This window comes from Oncorhynchus mykiss, chromosome 7, assembly GCF_013265735.2.
Source record: "Oncorhynchus mykiss isolate Arlee chromosome 7, USDA_OmykA_1.1, whole genome shotgun sequence".
NCBI lineage: Eukaryota > Metazoa > Chordata > Actinopteri > Salmoniformes > Salmonidae > Oncorhynchus > Oncorhynchus mykiss.
In genome coordinates this window covers 21,526,138-21,548,300 of record NC_048571.1, presented here as the reverse complement: position 1 = coordinate 21,548,300, position 22,163 = coordinate 21,526,138, and the positions used below count along the sequence as shown (strand labels likewise).

Here is a 22,163-nt window from a genome sequence, read left to right as displayed (position 1 = left end):
CTACAGAGGAGACACCGTCACATTGTAATTCATCTCTAGTGTCGCTCACCGCAGCGGCCCAGCGCAGGGTGATGACACACACAGACAGGCACACACAAACACACACACCAGCCATACATGCACCACACACACACAGACACAAAGCATACGCGCACACATTATTATCCACACCTCATTATACAAATTATATCTCATATTGAGCACACTTTTAAATCCAGACAGCCTATATAAAACCACCGTCAACTGAACAGCCGGGGGATAACATACACTGTTCAATTACCCAAAGTGTTTCAGACAGAACACTAAGTGGACTAATTAGAACAAGTATACAACTGTATAGGCTAGGCTAGCAACTCGTTGGTCTAGTCCTAACAGCCAGGGTAGGACTGGAGGAGCCTCCTGCTCTGCAGGGCGACTGAGAACCCCACAACCTCCCTGATCTCACACCCACCGGGCGCCAGGCCCAGATACGCTCCACAGCCTGGCATTGTATGTTTGAAGCTCCCGTCGCATCTGAAGCCCAGGCCTCCGCAGAGTAATGATGAAACCATTCCACGGGAGGGCCTTCAACATTTGAATATTGTATTACTTATTTAGGGTGCTGCTCTCTCTACATCGTATCATTTTAAGTAAAGGCCTACTCTTCTTTGTGGACGAGGGTTTTGTTTAAGTTAAGCATTTCTCGTTTTTTTGCATGACTGCTGGCTAAAGAAATCAATATTTATGTGATTCATATTTAAAAGTCAGTTAAATCTATTCAGGTCTATGATCTTGTGACGGGACTGATGCCTGATGTAGGTGCTTGCTATTGTTATGATATACGAACATCTCAGGTCCTATGCAAATAGCTTACTGTAACCCCGGCAACCCCGGGGTATTCTATGACAAGGTCTTGTCAGTTCATGCAGATGACGTGTTAATAGTTAATGGTGGTGCGAGGGTTAATGACGTTGAGACATTTTAACTATCAATCAGATCGTTATCTCCTTCAGATCCAACAATAGGTCTTGCTTCACTCGTGACGCAATCACACTGTATTGCTGCAATAGAATACGACCGTTGGCTTCTCTCTCGAGTCACAATGTTACATAGACTACATGACCAAAAGTATGTGGACACCTGCTCATCGAACATCTCATTCCAAAATCATGGGCATTAATATGGAGTTGGTCCCCCCCTTGCTGCTATAACAGCCTCCACTCTTCTGGGAAGGATTTCCACTCGATGTTGGAACATTGCTGCGGGGACTTGCTTCCATTCAGCCACGAGCATTAGTGCACTGATTTTGGGTCGGCCTTCCAATTCATCCCAAAGGTGTTCGATGGAGTTGAGGTCAAGATTCTGTGCAGGCCAGTCAAGTTCTTCCACACCGATCTCGACAAACCTTTTCTGTATGGACCTTGCTTTGTGCACGGGGGCAATGTTATGCTGAAACAGGAAAGGTCCTTCCCCAAACTGTTTCCACAAAGTTGGAAGCACAGAATCATCTGGAATGTCATTGTATGCTGTAGCGTTTAGATTTCCGTTCGCTTGAACTAAAGGGCTTAGCCCGAACCATGAAAAACCCCCAACCATTATTTATCCTCCACCAGACTTTACAGCTGGCACTATGCATTGGTGCAGGTTCTCCTGGCATCCACCAAACCCAGATTCGTCTGTCGGACTGCCAGATGGTGAAGTGTGATTCATCACTCCAGAGAACGCGTCTCCTCTGCTCCAAAGTCCAATGGCAGCAATCTTTACATCACTAAAGCCAATGCTTGGCATTGCGCTTGGTGAGCTTAGGCTTGTGTGTGGCTGCTCGGCCATGGAAATCCATTTCATGAAGCTCCCAACGAACAGTTCTTGTGTTGACGTTGCTTCCAGAGGCAGTTTGGGACTCGGTAGTGAGTGTTACAACCGAGGATAGACGATTGTTACGCCCTACGCACTTCAGCACTCGGCAGTCCCGTTCTGTGAGCTTGTGTGGCCTACCACTTCGCGGCTGAGCCGTTGTTGCCCCACTTCACAATAACAGCACTTACATTTGACCGGGGCAGATCTAGTAGGGCAGAAATTTGACCAGCTGACTTGTTGGAAAGGTGGCATCCTCTGACGGTGCCACGTTGAAAGTCACTGAGCTCTTCAGTAAGGCCATTCTATTGTCAATGTTTGTCTATGGAGATTGCATGGCTCTGTGCTTGATTGTATACACCTGTCAGCAACGGGTATGGCTGTAATAGCCGAATCTGTGAGGACAGATGCTGGGAGACGAGAAGCAAGTACAGGGAGTGAATATTTAATAACGTACATGAAACAAAATACAGACAGCGTCTGGCCAAGGGAAACAAAACAACATTAATGCAGACACAGGGAAGAAACTGAGGAAGTGACAGATAGAGGGGAGGCAATCAAAGATGTGATGGAGTCCAAAGAAGTGCTGATGCGCGTAACGATGGTGACAGGTGTGCGTAATTGTCACGTTCTGACCATAGAGAGCTGTTTATTCTCTATGTTGGTTGGGTCGGGGTGTGATTTAGGGTGGGTTATCTAGGGGAATTGTGTATCTATGTTGGCCTGATATGGTTCCCAATCAGAGGCAGCTGTTTATCGTTGTCTCTGATTGGGGATCATATTTAGGTAGCCATTTTCCCATTGTTCTTTGTGGGATCTTGTCTATGTATAGTTGCCTGTTGAGCATATTATTAGCGGCACGTTTCGGTTGTTCGTGTTGTTTTGTTCTTTAAGTTTTCTATTCAATAATAAAGGATGGAAACATACCACGCTGCATCTTGGTCCACTCCTTATAACGATCGTGACAGTAATGATGGGCAGCCTGGCACCTTTGAGCACCTTTGAGCAGGGGAGCGGGAGCAGACGTGACAGAATCCATCAATTTGAAGGGGTGTCCACATACTTTGGTGATTCCTTTTGGCTCTCTGGACCTAGTAGACTCCTTCCCATGGTACAGGTAGACTCAGGGAGATGAAAAGGTCTGTGGCTAGAGCGACTGACTGAGCTATAGGCAGATAAGCGCATTTTGCAGCCAGGTTCCAGTCCATAATATCAAGTTGAAGTTTTAAGTTGCCCAGTAATCTAAAGTCTTTCTGTGTATGGAATATCTGTTTCTTCTCAGGCCAACGACAGAGCCCTTTATGGTCATCCGTTAGCTAAGTCCCATGGCAGAAAGTTGGCTTTGAGACAAGCCTTGCTCGTCTGGGGGGCATTTACTGGAAACGGAGTGGACTCACTTTGGGTCAAGCACAGACCAACCGGCCCCTAGAGACAGACAGTACTGGGGATAACTGAGAGATTGAGGTCAATATGGGTCTGTATTCAAAAAGCGTCTCAGAAGGAGTACAAACAGACGAAGATTCCAGCTTCAGACACTAAACTGTACACTCATTTCTCATAGGGTAACTAGAGAAACTATAGAAACTCAACCTGCTTTAAGTCTTCCGTCTGGGTATATCTATATTTGAATGGAGGTAGTATGTACTAGTTTCTGGTGTGCTGAAGGAAAATGAGTCTGGTATCTCCTGCATAGTGAGTAGTCTGGCTTTCCAGACTCATGGTTCCAACCCCAGAGGTTCAGACATACAGTGGCTGTGGGAAGAGACTACCTGGTGTGTGCTACTGTATCCTCGGATCTTCAGCCTGTCAGAGGATCTATCTGTACAGCTAGCAGCAACCAGGCAGGAGACACACCTCGCATTGACATGCCATGAGTTCCTCAATTTCTCCTCTCCGGGTCAGGTTAGAACTCATATCAGACACAGTGTGACTATCTTCAGTATCATCCCTGTCTGGGATTAAAGGAACAAGGACAGGTGAAATGCTGAAACCAGCTACAGTGCCAGAGCCAGACCAACGTCTTTTAATGTTGAGGGTTGAACCTTTTGTCTATCTGTCTGCCTGCCTGCCTGATGTTACAGTATATTTGTCTGTGGATGAGGTAACTTAGGGTAAATTAGTACGACATCAGGTAATGCCGTAGGGCTGTAATATCATTACATTGCATGGTTGCGTTACACACACACACACACACACACACACAGTCTGCTCCATGACCCCATCTCACAGGAAACCTCTGTTGCAACGTATTTCCAGATCAAAGCCCTGATAGGATGTGGAATGACCTGCGTCCCAAATGGCACCCTAATCACTATACAGTGCACTACTTTTGACCAGGGCCCTATAGTGCACTAGGGGATAGGGTGCCATCTGGGATGCAGGCCATGATATTAGACGTGATCTCATTCTCATTCCAGTCTATAGACACAGAGCAAGGAGACAGAGCGTATCAGATTCACCTTAGATTCATTATTCAGGCTTAGACCTGGCTGGCTGACACACTTATACAAACGTCTCAGGTGTGTGTGTGTGAACGAGTGCTCTGACTGCATCGCGCAGCACGGTCTGCACCGCTCTGTAGTATCAGATGGGGAAATGGTTAGGCCTTAGGCTATGTCATGTAAGGACTTAGGTCAGGTGAGATACAGCAGAGGGTCCCGTTGTTTTACTTTCATTTGTAACTGTTTGTATTTCCATTGTAACTTAAAGAAAATCACAGGAACTTGAGATACAAGAAACTGTTCAATAGTTTCCGTCTAAATACGCCATGAACCACAGTGTACGTGAACTAAGATAATAACGCACCCTCTCCTCTCCTCTCCTCTCCAGTCCTGGACTAGGTGGCAGCCCGGTCATGTCAGACATCTCTCTGATCCGTCTGTCCCCCCACGCAGCCGGAACGGGGGAGTCCCCCTTCAGCCCCGCTCACCCCTACTTCAACCCTCACATGGAGCACTACCTCCGCTCCATTCACAGCAGCCCAACCCTGTCCATGATCTCTGCGGCCCGCGGACTCAGCCCTGCAGACTGTGAGTTCAACTGCATGCCTAGATTGTGCAACATCCAAGGTCATTCACTGCCATGAGCATCACCTTACAATGTGGATCCCAACAGAAGGAATTGTGTCATTGATCTATTACTGAAAGCTTGGTGGAGAATTGAAGGATTCTCACTTCTGAAGAGTTACGCAATTGTTTTCAGTGTGGAGAGGGGATTTGCTGTTGTGATTGTCAGTAAACAGCATGTTTGAGTGGGCATTCAGATTAGGTTAGACACATGGAGACAGTGCTACATCGTTGCATAAATTAGTCATATATGCTACATATTGCTCTTTGTGAAGCTCTGACCTCCCTCTTCTCACCACGGGTTCAATATAACAAGGGTGTTATTGGAAAGCCATGGAAATTGATCAAACAAAACAGTCCCAATGGAACTCCCCCCAACTTTCCCCCTTTACCTCAGAGCTGAATTACAATAACGGGTGGAGGCGAGGAGCCAGAATAGGAAATAAATCACCTTTTACAGTCTGTCAACAGTAATGTGGTCCTGCTTTTAAAGTTAAATAAGCAGTGCAGGGTTGGAGATCTCGCAGTGATAAAGCCATGGGAAAGAGGGAGCAAATGAAGGAGGCTATTTTCGGTTGAGGGAACGCAAATAGGTGGTTTGGCGAGAGAGGAGAGACGGCCTTGGATTTCATTGAGAGACGGCGGACATTTAGTTTGACGTTTGATGTTCCTATGTGAGCCTTTTCAAAAACAACTGTTATATCTTCTAGAATAGGGCAACCGTGTTTCAGTCTGGATTTTGTTCCTTTAGTTTTCAATTAAAACTGATTTAATATAGAACACTACCCATGGAAATGAAATGGTTTCAGGAAAATCTCTTCTTAGTCGCTGGCCAACGCATATAACAGAGGTATAACAGGGGTAGAACAGGCAGAGTTTCTGCTGCTCTTTTCTTATTGCCGTTTCTGCGCTACATCCCATTAGCATGACATTAGCATTGACAGGCCTCAGGATTCCTTTGGGCCCAGTCTGCTGTGTTCTATTTGTCATTCACATTCTCTTTCTATGGACTTTCTGTTCATTTGATTGAAAAAAAAGAACAGTTGCATGGCAGGGAAGCTCAGCTCTGCTCGGGCCTTCATCGGACTGCTTCAAAAGATATGTTCCTCATTGTGCTGATCCAAAGTGACTCCCTCCATTTAAGTGGTTATGTGATCCAGGAGAGAGAGAGAGAGAAGGAGAAAATAAAGGTCTGGTTCTGCTATATGAAGTCAGTACAAGCACATGTCTGTTTTCTTTTAGCGCAGCACGGCCTAATTGTGTCTGAAAGATCACTTACAGTGGGAGAGGTGACACATTAGGGGGAGAGAGAGAGAGGGGAGCGAGAGGGAGAGAAAAAGAGGGGAGTCCTGGTCTCTTCCTCCTCTGGAACTTGACCCAAACTATAAACAGAGCAGATATTTCCTCCTAAATTCCTGGAGAAACAGATGGACTTTGGAAGCCTCTGGGACAGAGTGCTGCTATTCAACAGCAGCTATAGGCCATATCCCACTCTTATTGCCCCTGACACTTTTAAAAGGGCTTTACTGGGTGTAGTTGTTAACAGACTAACACCATTGTCACTGTAGGATTCAGGGTGCTCCTTCAGGGTGTGTGTGTGTGTGTGTGTGTGTGTGTGTGTGTGTGTGTGTGTGTGTGTGTGTGTGTGTGTGTGTGTGTGTTCAAAGAGAGAAACCCCAACACTACTTTGTTTCTGAGTTGGAGGAAATGCAGGAATATTGAGTGGGGCCCTTTCTCTCTCTCGCTCTGTCTCTCTCTTGCTGTCTCTCTCTCTCTCTCTCTCTCTCTCTCTCTCTCTCTTTAATCTGCAGGACTTCTGACATGCCTCACTGCACATCACTAACCTCACTGCCCAGCCAGCCTAGCCCTCCCATTCCCTCCCGTTCCTCTTGTCCTGCATCAATGACTGGGTTCCAAATGGCACTATATGCTCTATATAGTGCACTACTTTTGATCAGAGCCCAGGTCAAAAGTAGTGCACTATATAGGGAAGTGGGTGCAATTTGGGATGTAGGTAATGTCTCCCTAGGACAGGGCCATGATGTCGCCAATCCTAACCCTAACCCTTTTCAAACTGCTCTGGCAGCATGTGGTGAGACCAAGTAGACCAACCGGGGCTGGAATCTGGAATGTCTTTCTCCCCCCTCACTCATTATCTCTCTCTCTTCATCTCATTCATTCCCCCTAAACCGTCCTTCCTCTCCCTGCAATGTTCTTGTCTTCCCTCACTCATTCTCTCCCTTGTCTCCTCCTTCCTCCCCTCACTCATTCTCTCCCTCGTCTCCTCCTTCCTCCCCTCACTCATTCTCTCCCACGTCTCCTCCTTCCTGCCTTCACTCACTCTCTCACCCTCCTCTCCTCCTTCCTCTCCTTTAATGTCGGTCTTCCCTCCCTCATTCTCCTCCTTCCTCTCCCCCTGCAGTGGCGCATGAACACTTGAAAGAGCGGGGTCTGTTTGGGTTGCCCCCTCCCCCTCCTGGAGCCAGCCCTGCTGAGTACTACCACCTGATGGCCAGCCACCGTAACCCCTACGGAGAGCTGCTGATGCAGGGGGGTGGGGCGGCAGCTGCACACCTGCCAGACTACATCACCCCCATGGATGGTGAGTTAGACTGGGACCACAGAGGCCCACTCCTCTTTACCGTATATCTGTTGTATCTACACAACAGGTTGATACTGTCTGTGTGGGAAGGGCTGGAATGCATGGGAACAAAAGGGGAAACATTTTTACGAGTATTTTTTCACTCAATTCCTGGTGATTTACAGTGGGGAGTTCTCAGACTTCGCCAGTTCCCAGACTTCCACCCTTGGAAGTGTGTGGGTATGAATTGTAACATTCATTTTAGGGGAACGATTTTCTTTGTGTCCCCTGCCCCTTCCTCTGTTGGTGCCAGTGTGTACTCTAAGACTATGATATGGTGGCATTTGTATTGGAAGGTATTTAACTTTTAAAAGCAACACTGAGATTGCAACGACCTCACCTTAGGAGAATGATGAAACCCCAGATCAATGGAACTGTAGGCAGCAGAACATAAAAAAAAAAAAAGGATTTTATACATTTTTCATTACAAACAACTTCAAAGGGCGGGCCAGAAGCCCTCAGGTACTGTAACCACAGTATAGCTTCAGTAAGTATTTTCCCTCTCTCAAGTCTGTGCCAGGACATTCCATAAACTACAGACCTGATTGTACCGAGACGACATTTACTGGAGGAGGTTGCTCATTCAGAGGGGAGGAGGGGGACAGGGGGAGGAGGGGTGAGGCAGAGGGCGCCTGGGTCAGAAATATGTTTTAATGTAATGAATGCCTACTTTCATCCTCGACTACCTCTGTCACCTTAAAAGGGTAGTGGTGTCTAAGGGGGAGACGGACTATTATACACAGGGATAGTGTTACCGTGCAGTGGCGTCACCCATTAGGCTATAGTGTGGTGTGAGGGAACACGACAACAAAAACCAACCGATACAGAAGCGTGGACATCAAACGAGTTGACTGTGTTTTATATAACAGATGGGTTCAGATTAGGACAGCCACTGATATTCACTTGCCTTTTACTGTATCGCTGCGTGACATTTACAGGAATCCCGAAAGACGTCAAGGCAATAGGAGACACTGTCGGCCCTGATCCGTCACCATATGAGGCTCACTGCTACCGGTGTTGCTATGGTAGCTACTACCACTACTGCTTCCTCTGCCAATTAAAACACACAACTCACCCCATAGATGTCGCCTCAAGCAGCTCACACTTCGCTCCAAACACTCAGAGAAAGAGAGATCCTGCCCCAGGTGAAGGGTAGGGTTTGATTTGACACACAGACAGTGAGTTTTGCTACCTGTCCTATACAAGTTCAATTATTGCTCTGAGGCTAGTCGGTCTACCTGGGTGTACTGTGAGAGAGTAAACATTGTCCTCCAGTCTCTGAGTTGTACAGCATCCAGCAGGCCCGGGGTTCTGAATGAGCTGTTGTGCTGCATTGTGTCTGGGCCAAGCTTCTGCTTGCTCAGGCCAACCAGGGGCACGCAGCCAAAGGCCTCAGCTTGCTGTGCGTATAAAAACTGTCATAACTTCATTCCCAAACAGTGAAATACACTGAGCAGGCCTCTCTGTAGCCCAGCTCCCAAGACAAATGCTGTGTACTGTATGATGCATTTGGCTTGTTAGTAGTGTAATATCTATGCTACACAGAGACACAATGGACCTTAACTACCAGGAGAAAAAAAGTTTAAGTAAGACCACAGACACTTTGGCTCACACAGCTTCTCCAGGAGGCCTGGCCAGAGCAGGCTGTGAGTGTGAGAGCCAGCCTTATTTAGTGACATGGCCACTCAGGACTCAAGGCCAGCCCAGCCTCTGGAGGAGGAGGGGTCCACTTCACACACACACACAACCTAGCAGTCGGTCGTCCACACACACAACTTAGCAGTCGGTTGTCCACACACACAGCCTAGCAGTCGGTCGGTCGCTGCCTGGTGCCTGGCTTGCTGACATAAATCACAGGGGAAAAGGGAGGAGAGGTGCTGCGAGGGGAGGGGGGACGAGGAGAGGTGTGGTGAGCGCCAGGCCCGGCTTTCCATTACCTCATTTATCAGGGGAAGTGGCACATTAATAAACACATCTCCCCTGAGGTGAGCCGCTAACACAGATAAATAAGGCTGCCATTTCTGAATGGCTTGTCCCAGTCACTGAAACTATAGAGCCAGTAATGCAATGTAAATACTAAGGGCTAAATTCAGCTCAGCTTTTTTTTTAGGATGAACCTGAGTTATTAACTAGTTAACTACCGCTAAATTACAACACCTATTCTCCAACGCGAACCCCCTCCCCCGATCGTGTGCTCAATGTCTTTAACAGCTCATGTGAGAAATGTATTTATACTACGTTTGACAGCAGAAATATCACCTGAGAGACAGTGGTGGAGTCCCTTTCAGGGCTGGGATCCATTTTAATTTAAAAGTGATTTTTTACATTTTTATGTAAATGGTAAACTTTAAAAAATAAATATCTTCTACTCATCTGTTTATTGAGAAGTCATTGAAAATAGATGCATTTAAAAAAATATATTGTTGTTATTCAAGTTTACTTCCTGAACTGACTGCCTTCAATTCGAATTGACCCCAGCCCTGGTCAATATGTCCCAGGACATTTCCGAAAGTCCCAAAACACTAAAACTGAGCACGTGTGTGTTACTGTATTGGAGATAAAATGTAGAAATGACAGTTAGCCATTAGAGCTTCTGCTAAGAATAATGGCTCAGCATGTTATTCTCTGTGGTGGTACAGTAGCCTGAGTTTAATCAGCCGAGGCACTGTTTGTGTAGAGCTGCTGGTGCAGTGCCTGGTGTTGGCAACACATGTTATTGAGCCATTATGGACGTCCGGTTGCATTGTCTTTGGTTATTATCCCACAGGTCCTAATGACACTGTTGCTCTGGACTGGCTCCACTAACACCACTGCTAATGTCTAGCACCTGTTGAGCCCTGAACAACTGGCTGACTGGCTCTCCTGCTGACATCACTGGCCCCCCTAGAGCAACGGACTCCAGAAGCACACCGGTTACATATCATAGGAAATTAGATAATAACCAGCTTTATGAATTTCACCGGTGATTTGGTGTTTGAATTATTTATTTTTTTACAAAATGCCATTACCGATACAGTTTAAGGCTTTTAGTCTTAAAATATGTTTAAACAGCTGGTTACAGTAACTGCTGTACCTGGCTAGTAGCAAATTAAACACAGTGGCACTTTTTCATTAAGTAATTATTGGATTGTTATTATGTAATTATTATCCTACCTTGTCATTTTTCAAAGTATGACCAGGTAGCTTAGCGACGTATACAAAACAAACTGTGACAAAATGCACATTATAAACCATGAACATAAGAGTGATCAAAAACACTTTGCATGCATTTCAGTTGAAATCAATTCTCTAAATTGGCCTCATTTACCAAAGTGAAGTACAGAATGTTATTTCGATCACAATGAGATTTTTATCTGTTTTAATTAAAGTACATTATTTAGACTTAGATGTATTATCCTTTACACTGAATCTTAATGAGGTCACCGTGGCCTATGGGTGCATCCCAAATAGCCCCCTATTCCCTTCATAAGGCCCTGGTCAAAAGTGGTGCACTATGTAGGAAATGGGTTGCCATTTACGATGCATCGATTTTGAAAGACAACAGAGCTAAGATCTTTTCAAACAGAATAGAAGCCGTTTGTTTGGAGCATTTTGTGTTATTGAAATTTTAGACTGTGTACGTGGAAAATGTGTGTCACTAGGGCACATTAAAGTTGTTTGAGGATTGTTGTTTTAGGTTTTTTATTTTCATCTTTCATCTCCATCCCGTATCCGTCCTCTGCTTTACTTCCTTCCCCTGCTATAATTCCAGCACCGGATAAGAGATGAGTTTATTTTACTGCAACAATATCTTCTGCCAGGCTCGGTTTCCATCACCTCAGACAAATTGTTTACTGTATTAGCTGGGAATCAATCTTGAGCACTTATTGATAGTGCTGCTCTTTTCCCAGGGGGTTTGGGTGTCGGAGGGAGGCTGCGTTAGCATCCATCACCCAGTCCCAGGCTGGGCTAGAGGCTAGGCTGAGCTGGAGCATTCCTCTAGGTCTGTCTCGCTCGCTGGAGCTCCAGAAATAGCACAGAGTTGGGCAGGGTAGGATGGGGAAATGACACAATGATAGTGAGAAAAAAAGATTGACTCGATATAATTATTTCTGCCTGTATGAAATAAACACAAATATTTGCAAACATTCGTAATATCTCACAGTGGTAAAGTGGGTGCCTTCCCTTAGGGAGAGAGAGAGAGACACTGGGCTTTTAAATTGGCTTGGAGTGAGCGATAGGGGGAGGAGCAGAAAGCAGGCTACATACATGGCATAAAAGGTTAAACTGATAGCCATTATAGATCAAGCATGGTGTGGGATAAATATGTATATGTGTGTGTGTGTGTACAGTACCAATCAAAAGTTTGGACTCAACTACTCATTCCAGGGTTTTTCTTTATTTTACTATGTTCAACATTGTAGAATAATGCTGAAGACATCAAAACTATGAAATAACACATAAGGAATAATGTGGGAATCATGTAGTAACCAAAAAAGTGTTAAACAAATCAAAATATATTTTATATTTGAGGTTCTTCAAAGCAGCCACCCTTTGCCTTGATGACAGTTTGCACACTCTTGGCATTCTCTCAACCAGCTTCATGAGGTGCATGGAATGCATTTAAATTAACAGGTGTGCCTTGTTAATTTGTGGAATTTATTTCCTTCTTAATGCGTTTGAGCCAATCAGTTGTGTTGTGACAAGGTAGAGGTGGTATACAGAAGATAGCCCTATTTGGTAAAAGTCCATATTATGGCAAGAACAGCTCAAATAAGCAAAGAGAAATGACAGTCCATCATTACTCTAAGACATGAAGGCCAGTCAATATAGAACATTTCAAGAACTTTGAAAGTTTCTTCAAGTGCAGTCGCAAAAACCATCAAGCGCTATGATGAAACTGGCTTTTATGAGGACCTCCACAGGAAAGGAAGACCCAGAGTTACATCTGCTGTAGACGATAAGTTCATTGGAGTTACCAGGCTCAGAAATTGCAGCCCAAATAAATGCTTCAGAGTTCAAGTAACAGACACATCTCAACATCAACTGTTCAGAGGAGACTGTGTGAATCAGGCCTTCAGGGTCGAATTGCTGCAAAGAAACCACTTCTAAAGGACACCAATAAGAAGAAGAGACTTGCTTAAGCCAAAAAACACGAGCAATGGACATAGACCAGTGGAAATCTGTCCTTTGGTCTGATTTCCGCATGTGTAGTTCCCACCGTGAAGCATGGAGGAGGATGTGTGATGGTGTGGGGGTCCTTTGCTGGTGATACTGTCGTGATTTATTTAGAATTCAAGGTACACTTAACCAGCATGGCTACCACAGCATTCTGCAGCGATACACCATCCCATCTGGTTTGCGCTTAGTGGGACTATCATTTGTTTTTCAACAGGACAATGACCAAACACACCTCCAGGCTGTGTAAGGGCTATTTGACCAAGAAGGAGAGTGATGGGAGTACTGCAACAGATGACCTGGCATCCACAATCACCCAACCTCAACCCAATAGAGATGGTTTGGGATGAGTTGGACCGCAGAGTGAAGGAAAAGCAGCCAACAAGTGCTCAGCATATGTGGGAAGTCCTTCAAGACGGTTGGAAAAATATTCTAGGTGAAGCTTGTTGAGAGAATGCAAAGAGTGTACACAGCTGTCATCAAGGCAAAGGGTGACTACTTTGAAGAATCTAAAATCTAAAATGTATTTTGATTTGTTTAACACTTTCTTGGTTACTACATGATTCCATTTGTGTTATTTCATAGTTTTGATGTCTTTACTATCCTTATACAATGTAGAAAATACTAAAAATAAAGAAAACCCCTTGAAGGAATAGGTGTGTCCAAACTTTTGACTGGTACTGTATATATACTGTATGTAATGCATGTGTTACAGGTCCCAGTTTTGGGACTGGTGGAGCAGATAATCGTTCCTGTAACACAGGATAAATGATGAAACAGGAGAACGTGGCTTCTCTTTCAAAGGTTCTCTCAATTATCTTATTCAACATTTTCTCAAGTACAAATCGTCTTTTTCTGTCTTTTCATTGCATTTACATTTTTTGTTTTGTTTTCTTTAAGGTGTATTTAATAATTTGTCTTATAAATCCCTGACATATTATTTCATAAACATGTCAAAAATACATAAATTCACACATAAAAATTATTACATTCCAATCGAATTCCAATCCAAAAATTCCTTACATTTATACCCCACACACATTTACTCTTAACTGGAATTCACTTGTTTAGGTTATAATTATGTGGTTGACTGTTGCTCACTATAGCCCCATAGGAGACTCTAAAGCATGAACACTTTTAAAGACTGGTATAACTCATTAGAAGTTACTTTATAAACCGATGCTCAAAATACATTCACCCAAGTGTAAGAAGGGATAATAGAAAGACAATACTATTGCAACTGAGATTAATGCTAATTATTGAAAAATGACTGAACAAGCTAGCACAGCGCTAACCGAAGCTAGCAACCAACTGACCGGAGCTAGCAAACAGCTAACCGGAACTAGCCAAAAGCTAACCGGAGCTAGCTCTAAGCTAGCAGCTTTTCTAACATTTACAGTACAACAATTACAAAATTATTAAACATCACAGTTGCAACATTAAATTCTCTAAATCCTTAGGATATTGTCAGGAGTGTCTTTTTTTTTTAAATAAAAATGTTCAGGAGTTAACCATTTGTTTTCTTCTAGATCAAAGGAATTCCCCGCCATCATTTCACTTTACACTCGACATACGTTTTCTATCTAGTACAAAGTTATACAATTACTATGTTGTTCAAAATCATTACATTCACTTCAACGGACAAGTTACATAACTATATTGTGATATTCAGTGTATTTTTGCACTTTACTGACAGGATAAATTATGAAACAGGAGAACGTGGCTCTTTCAAAGGTTCTCTCAATTATGAGCAGTGGTGTAAAGTACTTAAGTAAAAATACTTTAAAGTACTACTTAAGTCATTTTTGGGGGGTAACTGTACTCTACATTACTATTTATATTTTTGGCAACTTTTACTTTTACTTCACTACATTCCTAAATAAAATAATGGACTCTTTACTCCATACATTTTCCTTGACACCCAAAAGTACTCGTTACAATTTGAAATGCTTAGCAGTACAGGAAAATTATCCAATTCACGGACTTATCAAGAGAACGTCCCTGGTCATCCCTACTGCCTCTGATCTGGCAGACTCACTAAACACAAATGCTTAGTTTGTAAATGATGTCTGAGTGGTGGAGTGTGCCACTGGCTGTCAAATAAATAAATAAATAACAATAAAAGTAAGGAAACCGTGTCGTCTGGTTTGCTTAATATAAGGAATTTGATGTATAGCATTTACTTTTTACTTCTACTCAAGTATGACACTTCAGTACTTTTTCCACCACAGTACTTAAGTACATTTAAAACCAGATACTTTTAGAGTTTGAATCAAGTAGTATTTGACTGGGTGACTTTCACTTTTACTTGAGTCATTTTCTATTAAGGTATCTTTACTTTTACTCAAGTATGACAATTTAGTACTTTTTCCACCTCTGATTATTAGAACACACACGTGCAGGATCGCATATAGTTCCAGTGCGAAGCGAACACGTCTCACTGCCCCCTACTGGCCAACAGTAGTATCAACGCATAGCAATGGCGAAACCTTGGGGGACTGACAATTCAGTAAAAGCATTCTTCCCCAATACAAAGAAACAATACATAAACACGAATGTGACCATACATTTTGTGTGCGTCACACATGTACGTATGTATTCAGTATATGCAAACTACGACAATAAGTCTCTGCATACTTGAATCAGATGCAACTATGCCCAGCTGAGAGGAGAAGTTCAGAGGTTGTCAGACTAACGGTCTGTATGTGTCTGTGTGTTTTTCTTTTCCACAGTGTCACGGTTCTCCAGTCCCAGACTGACCCCCAGGCTGAACAGAAAGCGAGCCCTGTCCATCTCTCCTCTCTCGGATGCCAGCATCGACCTGCAGACCATGATCCGTACCTCACCCAACTCTCTGGTGGCTTACATCAACAACTCACGCTCCAGCTCTGCAGCCAGCAGCTCCTACGGACACCTCTCTGTTGGAGGCATCAGGTACCCTAGCCAGTAACTAGTCAATATGTAGTAATAACTGATTGCTCAAACGATTGATATAAGATGCTTGGATAGGGTTAACTGATATACTGGTCTCATGATTATAAACTCCATTTAAGTCATATAAAGTTATACATGCCTCCGGAGTGGCGCAGTGGTCTAAAGCACTGCATCGCAGTGCTAGAGGCGTCATTACAGACCCAGGTTTTTATCTCAGGCTGTGTCCCGACCGGGAGACCCATAAGGCCTATCCCATAGGCCTATATATGTTGATAAAGATTGTATCACAACTAAAGTGGCCAAATAACGTCATAAAATGAAGCACATGAATCCGCTTTACAATGGGTGTAGAGCCTAACTGGCATAGTTTCAAGTTTGGGGAAGATAATTTTCACCATAACAATGCACCTTGATGATAAAAGCATTACATGCATAATCGCATTTGTGGACACTTTTGAGAATGGTGTTTTCCTGCCTATGGAACATTCGCGCTTATAGCCTACTGCCATGTGCATATTGCTACACTTATAATGTTAAGAAATTGCCTTTTTTAGGCTAAACGTTCTCATCTGTTGCATAAGGCTCATTGCTTAAACAGTTTCTTTATGCTAGTGTCCAAGACTATGTTTGGAATATTTATTTCTCGCACAGAATAGAATGTAAACTTTTGTACTATGGGGGATAGTAGATTGACATAGGCTAGTTCTTTTGCTGTTTGTTAGGCCTACTCAGTACTCGTTAGGCTGACGAAAAGTAAATGTGGACAGTTCTTCCAATATCTTCAATATGCGCCTCGGAATTGGATAAGGACGTGCGTAGTTGAGTCCCCGATGTGTCTGCCTTCACTTGTAGCCTGTGAGAAAGACCTGATTACTTGACAGAGAGCCATGTGAGTGAGAGGTGCTTCAGCAAGGAGCCCGAGAGAAGGGGATTATAATTATTATATTCAGCCCAACGGCACAACGGCCACTTGGGTCGCAAAAGGCATGGATTTGTTAAGGGGTATTATGGCCACACAAAGGTGATGCAGCCAGGAAATGTAAGGCATTATCAAGTTCTTGTCAAATTGTGAATGAGAGACTGATGAAGTGTGTACAACCTGCGTAAAAAAAAAACAAAGCAGAGCTCATGCCTTTCAAGTTTTTTCAAATCATCATTAGAGTCGCAGTATGCAGCCTTAGAATGTATTAAAAATCCAAACATATAGCCCAACGTTTATATCACAACTAATGTAACTCTAAATTAAGCATATGGGAGGACCTGTTTCTTTGTTAACAACTCAACACAGAATAGCCACTTGTGCACTCCCTCAAATTGTTTGGAGAAACTATCCTTTCTATTTTATTCAGCTATGTTCAATTGTATTCATGATACTATAAAATAATATAAAAAATGCTATGGAATTCTAAGCAAATCTTGTCTGCTGAATGAACTAGTGTAGCCCACAGCCATCAGGGCCTAGCATCAGGACAACTCAGAGTATGCTATTCTGTTCTTCTGAAATAGACTACTTTTCCTTAATATCATGTTTCTTTAGACCTGTCTAAAATAAATAATGGATGTATTGTGACGGTGTGGGCTATATTACATGGATTCATTAGACTTTTTAAAATGTAGATGTTCCAAAGATCTGCATCAGTGGCTTGTAAGGCTGTGTGTGGAAGCCAGGAGTTGCTAAAAGTGTTTATGTTAATTCATGTTCAATTACCGTGAGACCGACAGTTATTTGCTTGACAATCACCGGCTGACAGAACTGCACGGCTGCCACAGTCTTATACATGACTAACATTGGGTTCGGGTGAAAAGTTTGCAACGTGTGAGTTAGATTTTTGTCATTTAGCAGACCCTTGAATTACAGGAGCAATTAGGGTTAAGTGCCTTAACTCAAGGGAACATTGATACATTTTTCACCTAGTTGGCTCAGGGATTCAAACCAGCAGCCTTTCAGTTACTGGCCCAAGACACTGAACCTCTAGGCTACCTGGGTTGAAAGTGGAATTTTGTGTCACAGTTGGAGATAAGAGACACATCTCTCATGTGCGTTAATGTCTTGTGTTCCAGTCCGTCCTTTACATTCCCCCATCACATCAACCCCATGGCCTACCAGCAGCTCCTGTCCCAGCAGAGAGGCCTGAGTGTGTTCGGCCACACCCCTCCTCTCATCCAGCCCCCACCCACCTTCTCCAGTCGCCAGTCTGCCCTGGGTCTCTCCTCTCTGCCCCCCGCCTCACACAACCACAACAATGGCTCACAGTCAAAGGTGAGACTGCTCTTCTTCTTTGGTAACGGTGGTATGCAAACCAGCTTTGATGTGCGTAGACTTTTTCCTCCAGGTTGTCAATCTTCTTCCTGAACTGTGCCTAAATTGTCTGGTACGAGGTAGATCTTCTCATTATCCATAACCGCCAAATGTGAGCCTTGCCCTGTGGCCTTCTGGAAATCCTGGTATTGTGTGGGACGCTCAAATTAAACCAGTATGACATCTATAGCCGTACAATTTTCTTCTGTTTGTTTGCGTTGTCAGTGAACTTGTTTTAAGATGATTTAAAACATAAATACTGCTGTCCCTTTCCCTCATCCATTGTGTACGTCCACTGTGGTTTGTGGTTGTCTCTGTGGTTCTTATCATACCATTCACTGAAATGCCCCTCCGTAAGGTAAACTCCATACCCATGAATAAGGGGACTGGGGACGTTAAACCCTCATTCTCCAAACACACACGATCCCAACCCCACGGTTCTGTTACAGACCACAGTAAACACAGTGGGATGCTGAGGAGAAGCAAAGTCTTCCTCTGATTAGGAACACTTTGCTGTGGTTTAGTGCAATCCCAGAATCCCAGTCTAGCATGACTATTAAAGTCAACTGCCAGATACGGCCTATGTCAGCTTATTGTGAAGCATCAACTGTGTAGGTGGTGGGGTGTGCCTACTCTCGTTTCTCCAGGAGTCACCTGAGGTTTACACTGAAGCCCCGGGCAGTGGTCTCACTCTGTAGATGGATGGGATGTTTTCATATTGTACTCCACCCTCTCATCATAAAACACTTGAAATTGTTTAGTCTCTGTGGTGACTCAACTCTGATATATGATTGTCTATTTGACTCGAGCCCTGTATTAACCCCTAACTTTTCTTCTCTTCTTTTCTCCACTCCTCTCCTCTCCTCTCTTCTCCGCTCTCCGTTCCTCTCCTCTCTCCCCTCCTCTCATCTCGTCTCCTCTCCTATTCTCTCCGCTCCTCTACTCCAGAACACAAGTGGGGACTCGGCAGTGAGCAGTACAGTCAATCCCATGATCACCAAGAGGTCAAAGGTGAAGACAGAGGTGGAGTGTCCGAGGCCACTGTCCCCATGTTCTCCGGTAAGAATGGGATTAGGATCTACTACTTTATAAATCAGTTGTCATGATGAACTTTGTTGCCCTGTACAGGAAGTGAGACGTACGGGCTGATAGGATCTAAAGAGAATGATGTGTTGAGGGCAATTAAAAAACGATCAGTCCTTTGCAACTGATCAAGAAAAAAAAACTGTTTCCTTTACTTCCTTTCCTCTGCCCAAATACTCCTCTGTCCTGAATTGACACAGACCCCTGGGAACCATCCAGTCCCCTGACCCCGTTTCTTTCTCTGCTACGGCTGAAAGAAGAAAAACTCTGTGTGATAAGAGCTTTGCATCCATTCGTTTGTTCCTCCCTCTCTTCTTTTCTCCCTGGCCGCTGTAAACTGTGCCACAGCACTTCATTTCAATGAAATATTGGCCCCACGTTATTGTCATCTGAGGTGCTTTTTTCTCTCTCTCCCTCCCTCGCTCTCTCTTTCACGCTCTCTCTCTCTCTCCCTCTCTCTCTCTCTCTCTTTTGACAAATTTGCGGAGCCCTCCTCTTCGACTCAGAGGCAGGTTTGATGCATGGGGATGGCGGTGTACATAGTCGTCTTGGGGCCAGTAGAATTGATGAAGATAGTGGCGAGGTGCAGAGATAAACATGCTGCAGTCAGCACATTGGAGCAGGGAAGGGTGGGAGGCTGGCGCTGTGGAGAGGGAAAGAAGAGACCAGGGGATGTGCTGCACGTCACACAAACACGCACACGGCCTGCAGGCCTGGGATCTGTCTTAGCCGTGTCAACGAATCCCTGCCTGGTCAGAAACAAAATGAACACATCTGTCTGTTCCTCCAGTCAAGTCAATCTGGGCTCTCTCAGATAATGCCAGGGTGTCCCCTCCCCACATCAGTAACAGTTAATAGTGTTAATGGCTTGTGTTGGGTTAAAATTCAAATTAAATACACATTTCCTAGACAGTAAGATAGAATGAACTATAAAGTCTTCCTCTTTTCTTTTCTCGTAACAGGATCATCTAGGTGGGATGCTGGACATGAAGGAGGACTTGGATAAAGATGAATGCAAGCATGAGCCAGAGATGGTGTATGAGACCAACTGCCACTGGGAAGGATGCTCCAAGGAGTACGACACGCAGGAACAACTGGTCCATGTAAGGAGGGGACGGGGACAGGGACACGGGACAGGGGACAGGGACACGGGACAGGGGACAGGCATCAGACAAGAATTTCCTTATCTTATCTAGCTCAGAAAATGTTCCTGCCTGTTTTAAATCAACCAACCTGGAGCCGGTTTCCTAAAAGCACCTTACGGCTAAGTATATTACCTGTGGTTCTAACGAAGAAACCAGGCCCTGGGCCAAGAGCAGAGGAAGGTCACTATCTGATGAGTGTGTGGTGGGAGAGAGGAGGTCTGCCTTTCAGTGCAGCTGGAATAAGTGCAGAATAAATCCCACTGACCTCTTGGTCTATATGTGCTCCCTAACCTCTGACCTCTGAAGCCCAACATAAAGCCGTCCGGCCAGGAACACTAAACCCTTAACCCCTCCCTGATTTCCCTGTCTCCACAGTAACCTCTAACATACTTAAGAGTCCATATTTCAGTGCTTTCTAAGACTGAGGCTTGTCAATGTACTTCAACTGGGCTCCTGTTTTATTATGCGTTCCTCCAGATAGATACTGAGAGTCAGCTGATTCATTGGTTGTTCACATAAAGTAAGCTTCGCTAAGTGTTTAGCTTCCATGAGACTGGGATTGTTTTACTCGATTGGACTTTTTGGCATGTAGAGTTTTGGACGAGCAGGGGCATTCCAGGCCATCACTGAAGCAGAGAGAGACGGGGACAGACGGAGAGAGAGACTGAGAGAGAAAGAAAGAGAGGGGTGGCAGAGAGAAAGAGAGGGGGGGGGGAGTGAGAGAGAGAGAAGATGAAGAGAGAGAGAGATAAAAGAGAGGGAGAGAGATAAAAGAGAGAGGAAGAGAGAGAGAGAGGGTGGGGGGTGGGGCACTGTGACGCAGAGCTCAGACTAAGGCCTCCATTATCTGTCCTCATTGTTTCCCTCAGTCACCAACAGTTACACTCCAGCTGAACGTTAAACCTCTCGGAGATCCTTCCTAATGATAGGCACACACACACACACAAACACCTTCCTAATGATAGGCCAGGATGGTTTAGGTTAGGCAGTTACGGACAAAGAGCTGCTTGTCTGAGAGAGCAGTCAACGCACGCTCAACCGTGTCTTTGGCTTAATTATCATGGGCCAGACATCAAACCAACAAGTAGAGAGAGTAGCCTAAGGAATATGCTGGCATTTAGCTACCACAATGATGGTCCTTGGCACTGAAGTGTGTGTGTGTATGTGTGCGTGTGTGTGTGTGAATGCATACATGCTTGTTAGCTCTATAAGCTTGCATGGTTGAAACACACGCCTCCTATTGGTTACCTGGTTGTTAGTAATTCCTGATGTTCTCAGGGTATTAGGTCTATTTCTGCAGATGTGCTCATCAAGGGATCCCAGGAAACGGTGGTGTTTGAGATGTAATCCCCCCACACTCACTGGGCCCCTGCACTTAAAAACTACAGCCCTAATGAGGGAAGAGCACAATTCCTGTCCAGACCCATTTGTCCTAGGCTATGCACGCCAGCCAGCGGGATGCCACATCAATCTTGGATAAGAGAGTTGGAAATCCGTCACGGGGCAATTCCATTAAATGAAAGTGTTGAGAGGCTGCCCCTTTAGACACATACAAACAGAGCGGAGCAAAGGAGCATTTGCCCGTTTGACGACTGATTTTAATTTCCCTAACCGTAGAATCCCTCTTGTGGAAAGAGTGTAGACCAGTGGAACTCATTTATCAAAGACTAACGGAGCCACACGGCAAATAGTGCGTACCCAACAACACAATCACGTCGTCTTTCTTCACTGTCTGACAAAACGGAAAGTTACCGGCAAACTTTGATTGATGGCTTTACTCCTAATTTCTTTGAAAGGCAAATGGCTGCTCCGCCTCTGTCACAAGCTGAAATGGGCTTGTTCTAACGGACCTCTGTCACAGAGAAAACCTCTGTCTCCAGGTGATAGTGTGTTCTCTCGAAGTAGTACAAATGCACTCAATGACAGACAGAACAGAACACAACTAGAGACCTAGTAAAAAAAGACAACCTCAGAGGGACTTCTGTGGGGAGAGAAACGCTCAATCA

General features: G+C 44.5%; 1 protein-coding gene across 2 annotated transcripts in view; it reads left to right on the top strand.

Annotated features, from left to right (window-relative positions):
- The window catches only part of LOC110527499 (zinc finger protein GLI2), a 69,223-nt gene that overhangs the window by 34,754 nt on the left and 12,306 nt on the right, over positions 1–22,163 (top strand). Inside the window, exons 4-9 of one of the 2 annotated variants that reach the window (XM_021608811.2) lie at positions 4,663–4,862; positions 7,321–7,500; positions 15,429–15,630; positions 17,692–17,890; positions 18,878–18,988; positions 19,975–20,115. In XM_021608811.2, coding sequence (XP_021464486.2) covers positions 4,663–4,862; positions 7,321–7,500; positions 15,429–15,630; positions 17,692–17,890; positions 18,878–18,988; positions 19,975–20,115 — 1,033 coding nt within the window. The remainder of the gene's footprint in view (positions 1–4,662; positions 4,863–7,320; positions 7,501–15,428; positions 15,631–17,691; positions 17,891–18,877; positions 18,989–19,974; positions 20,116–22,163) is intronic. The other variant, XM_036982989.1, reaches the window with a different exon arrangement.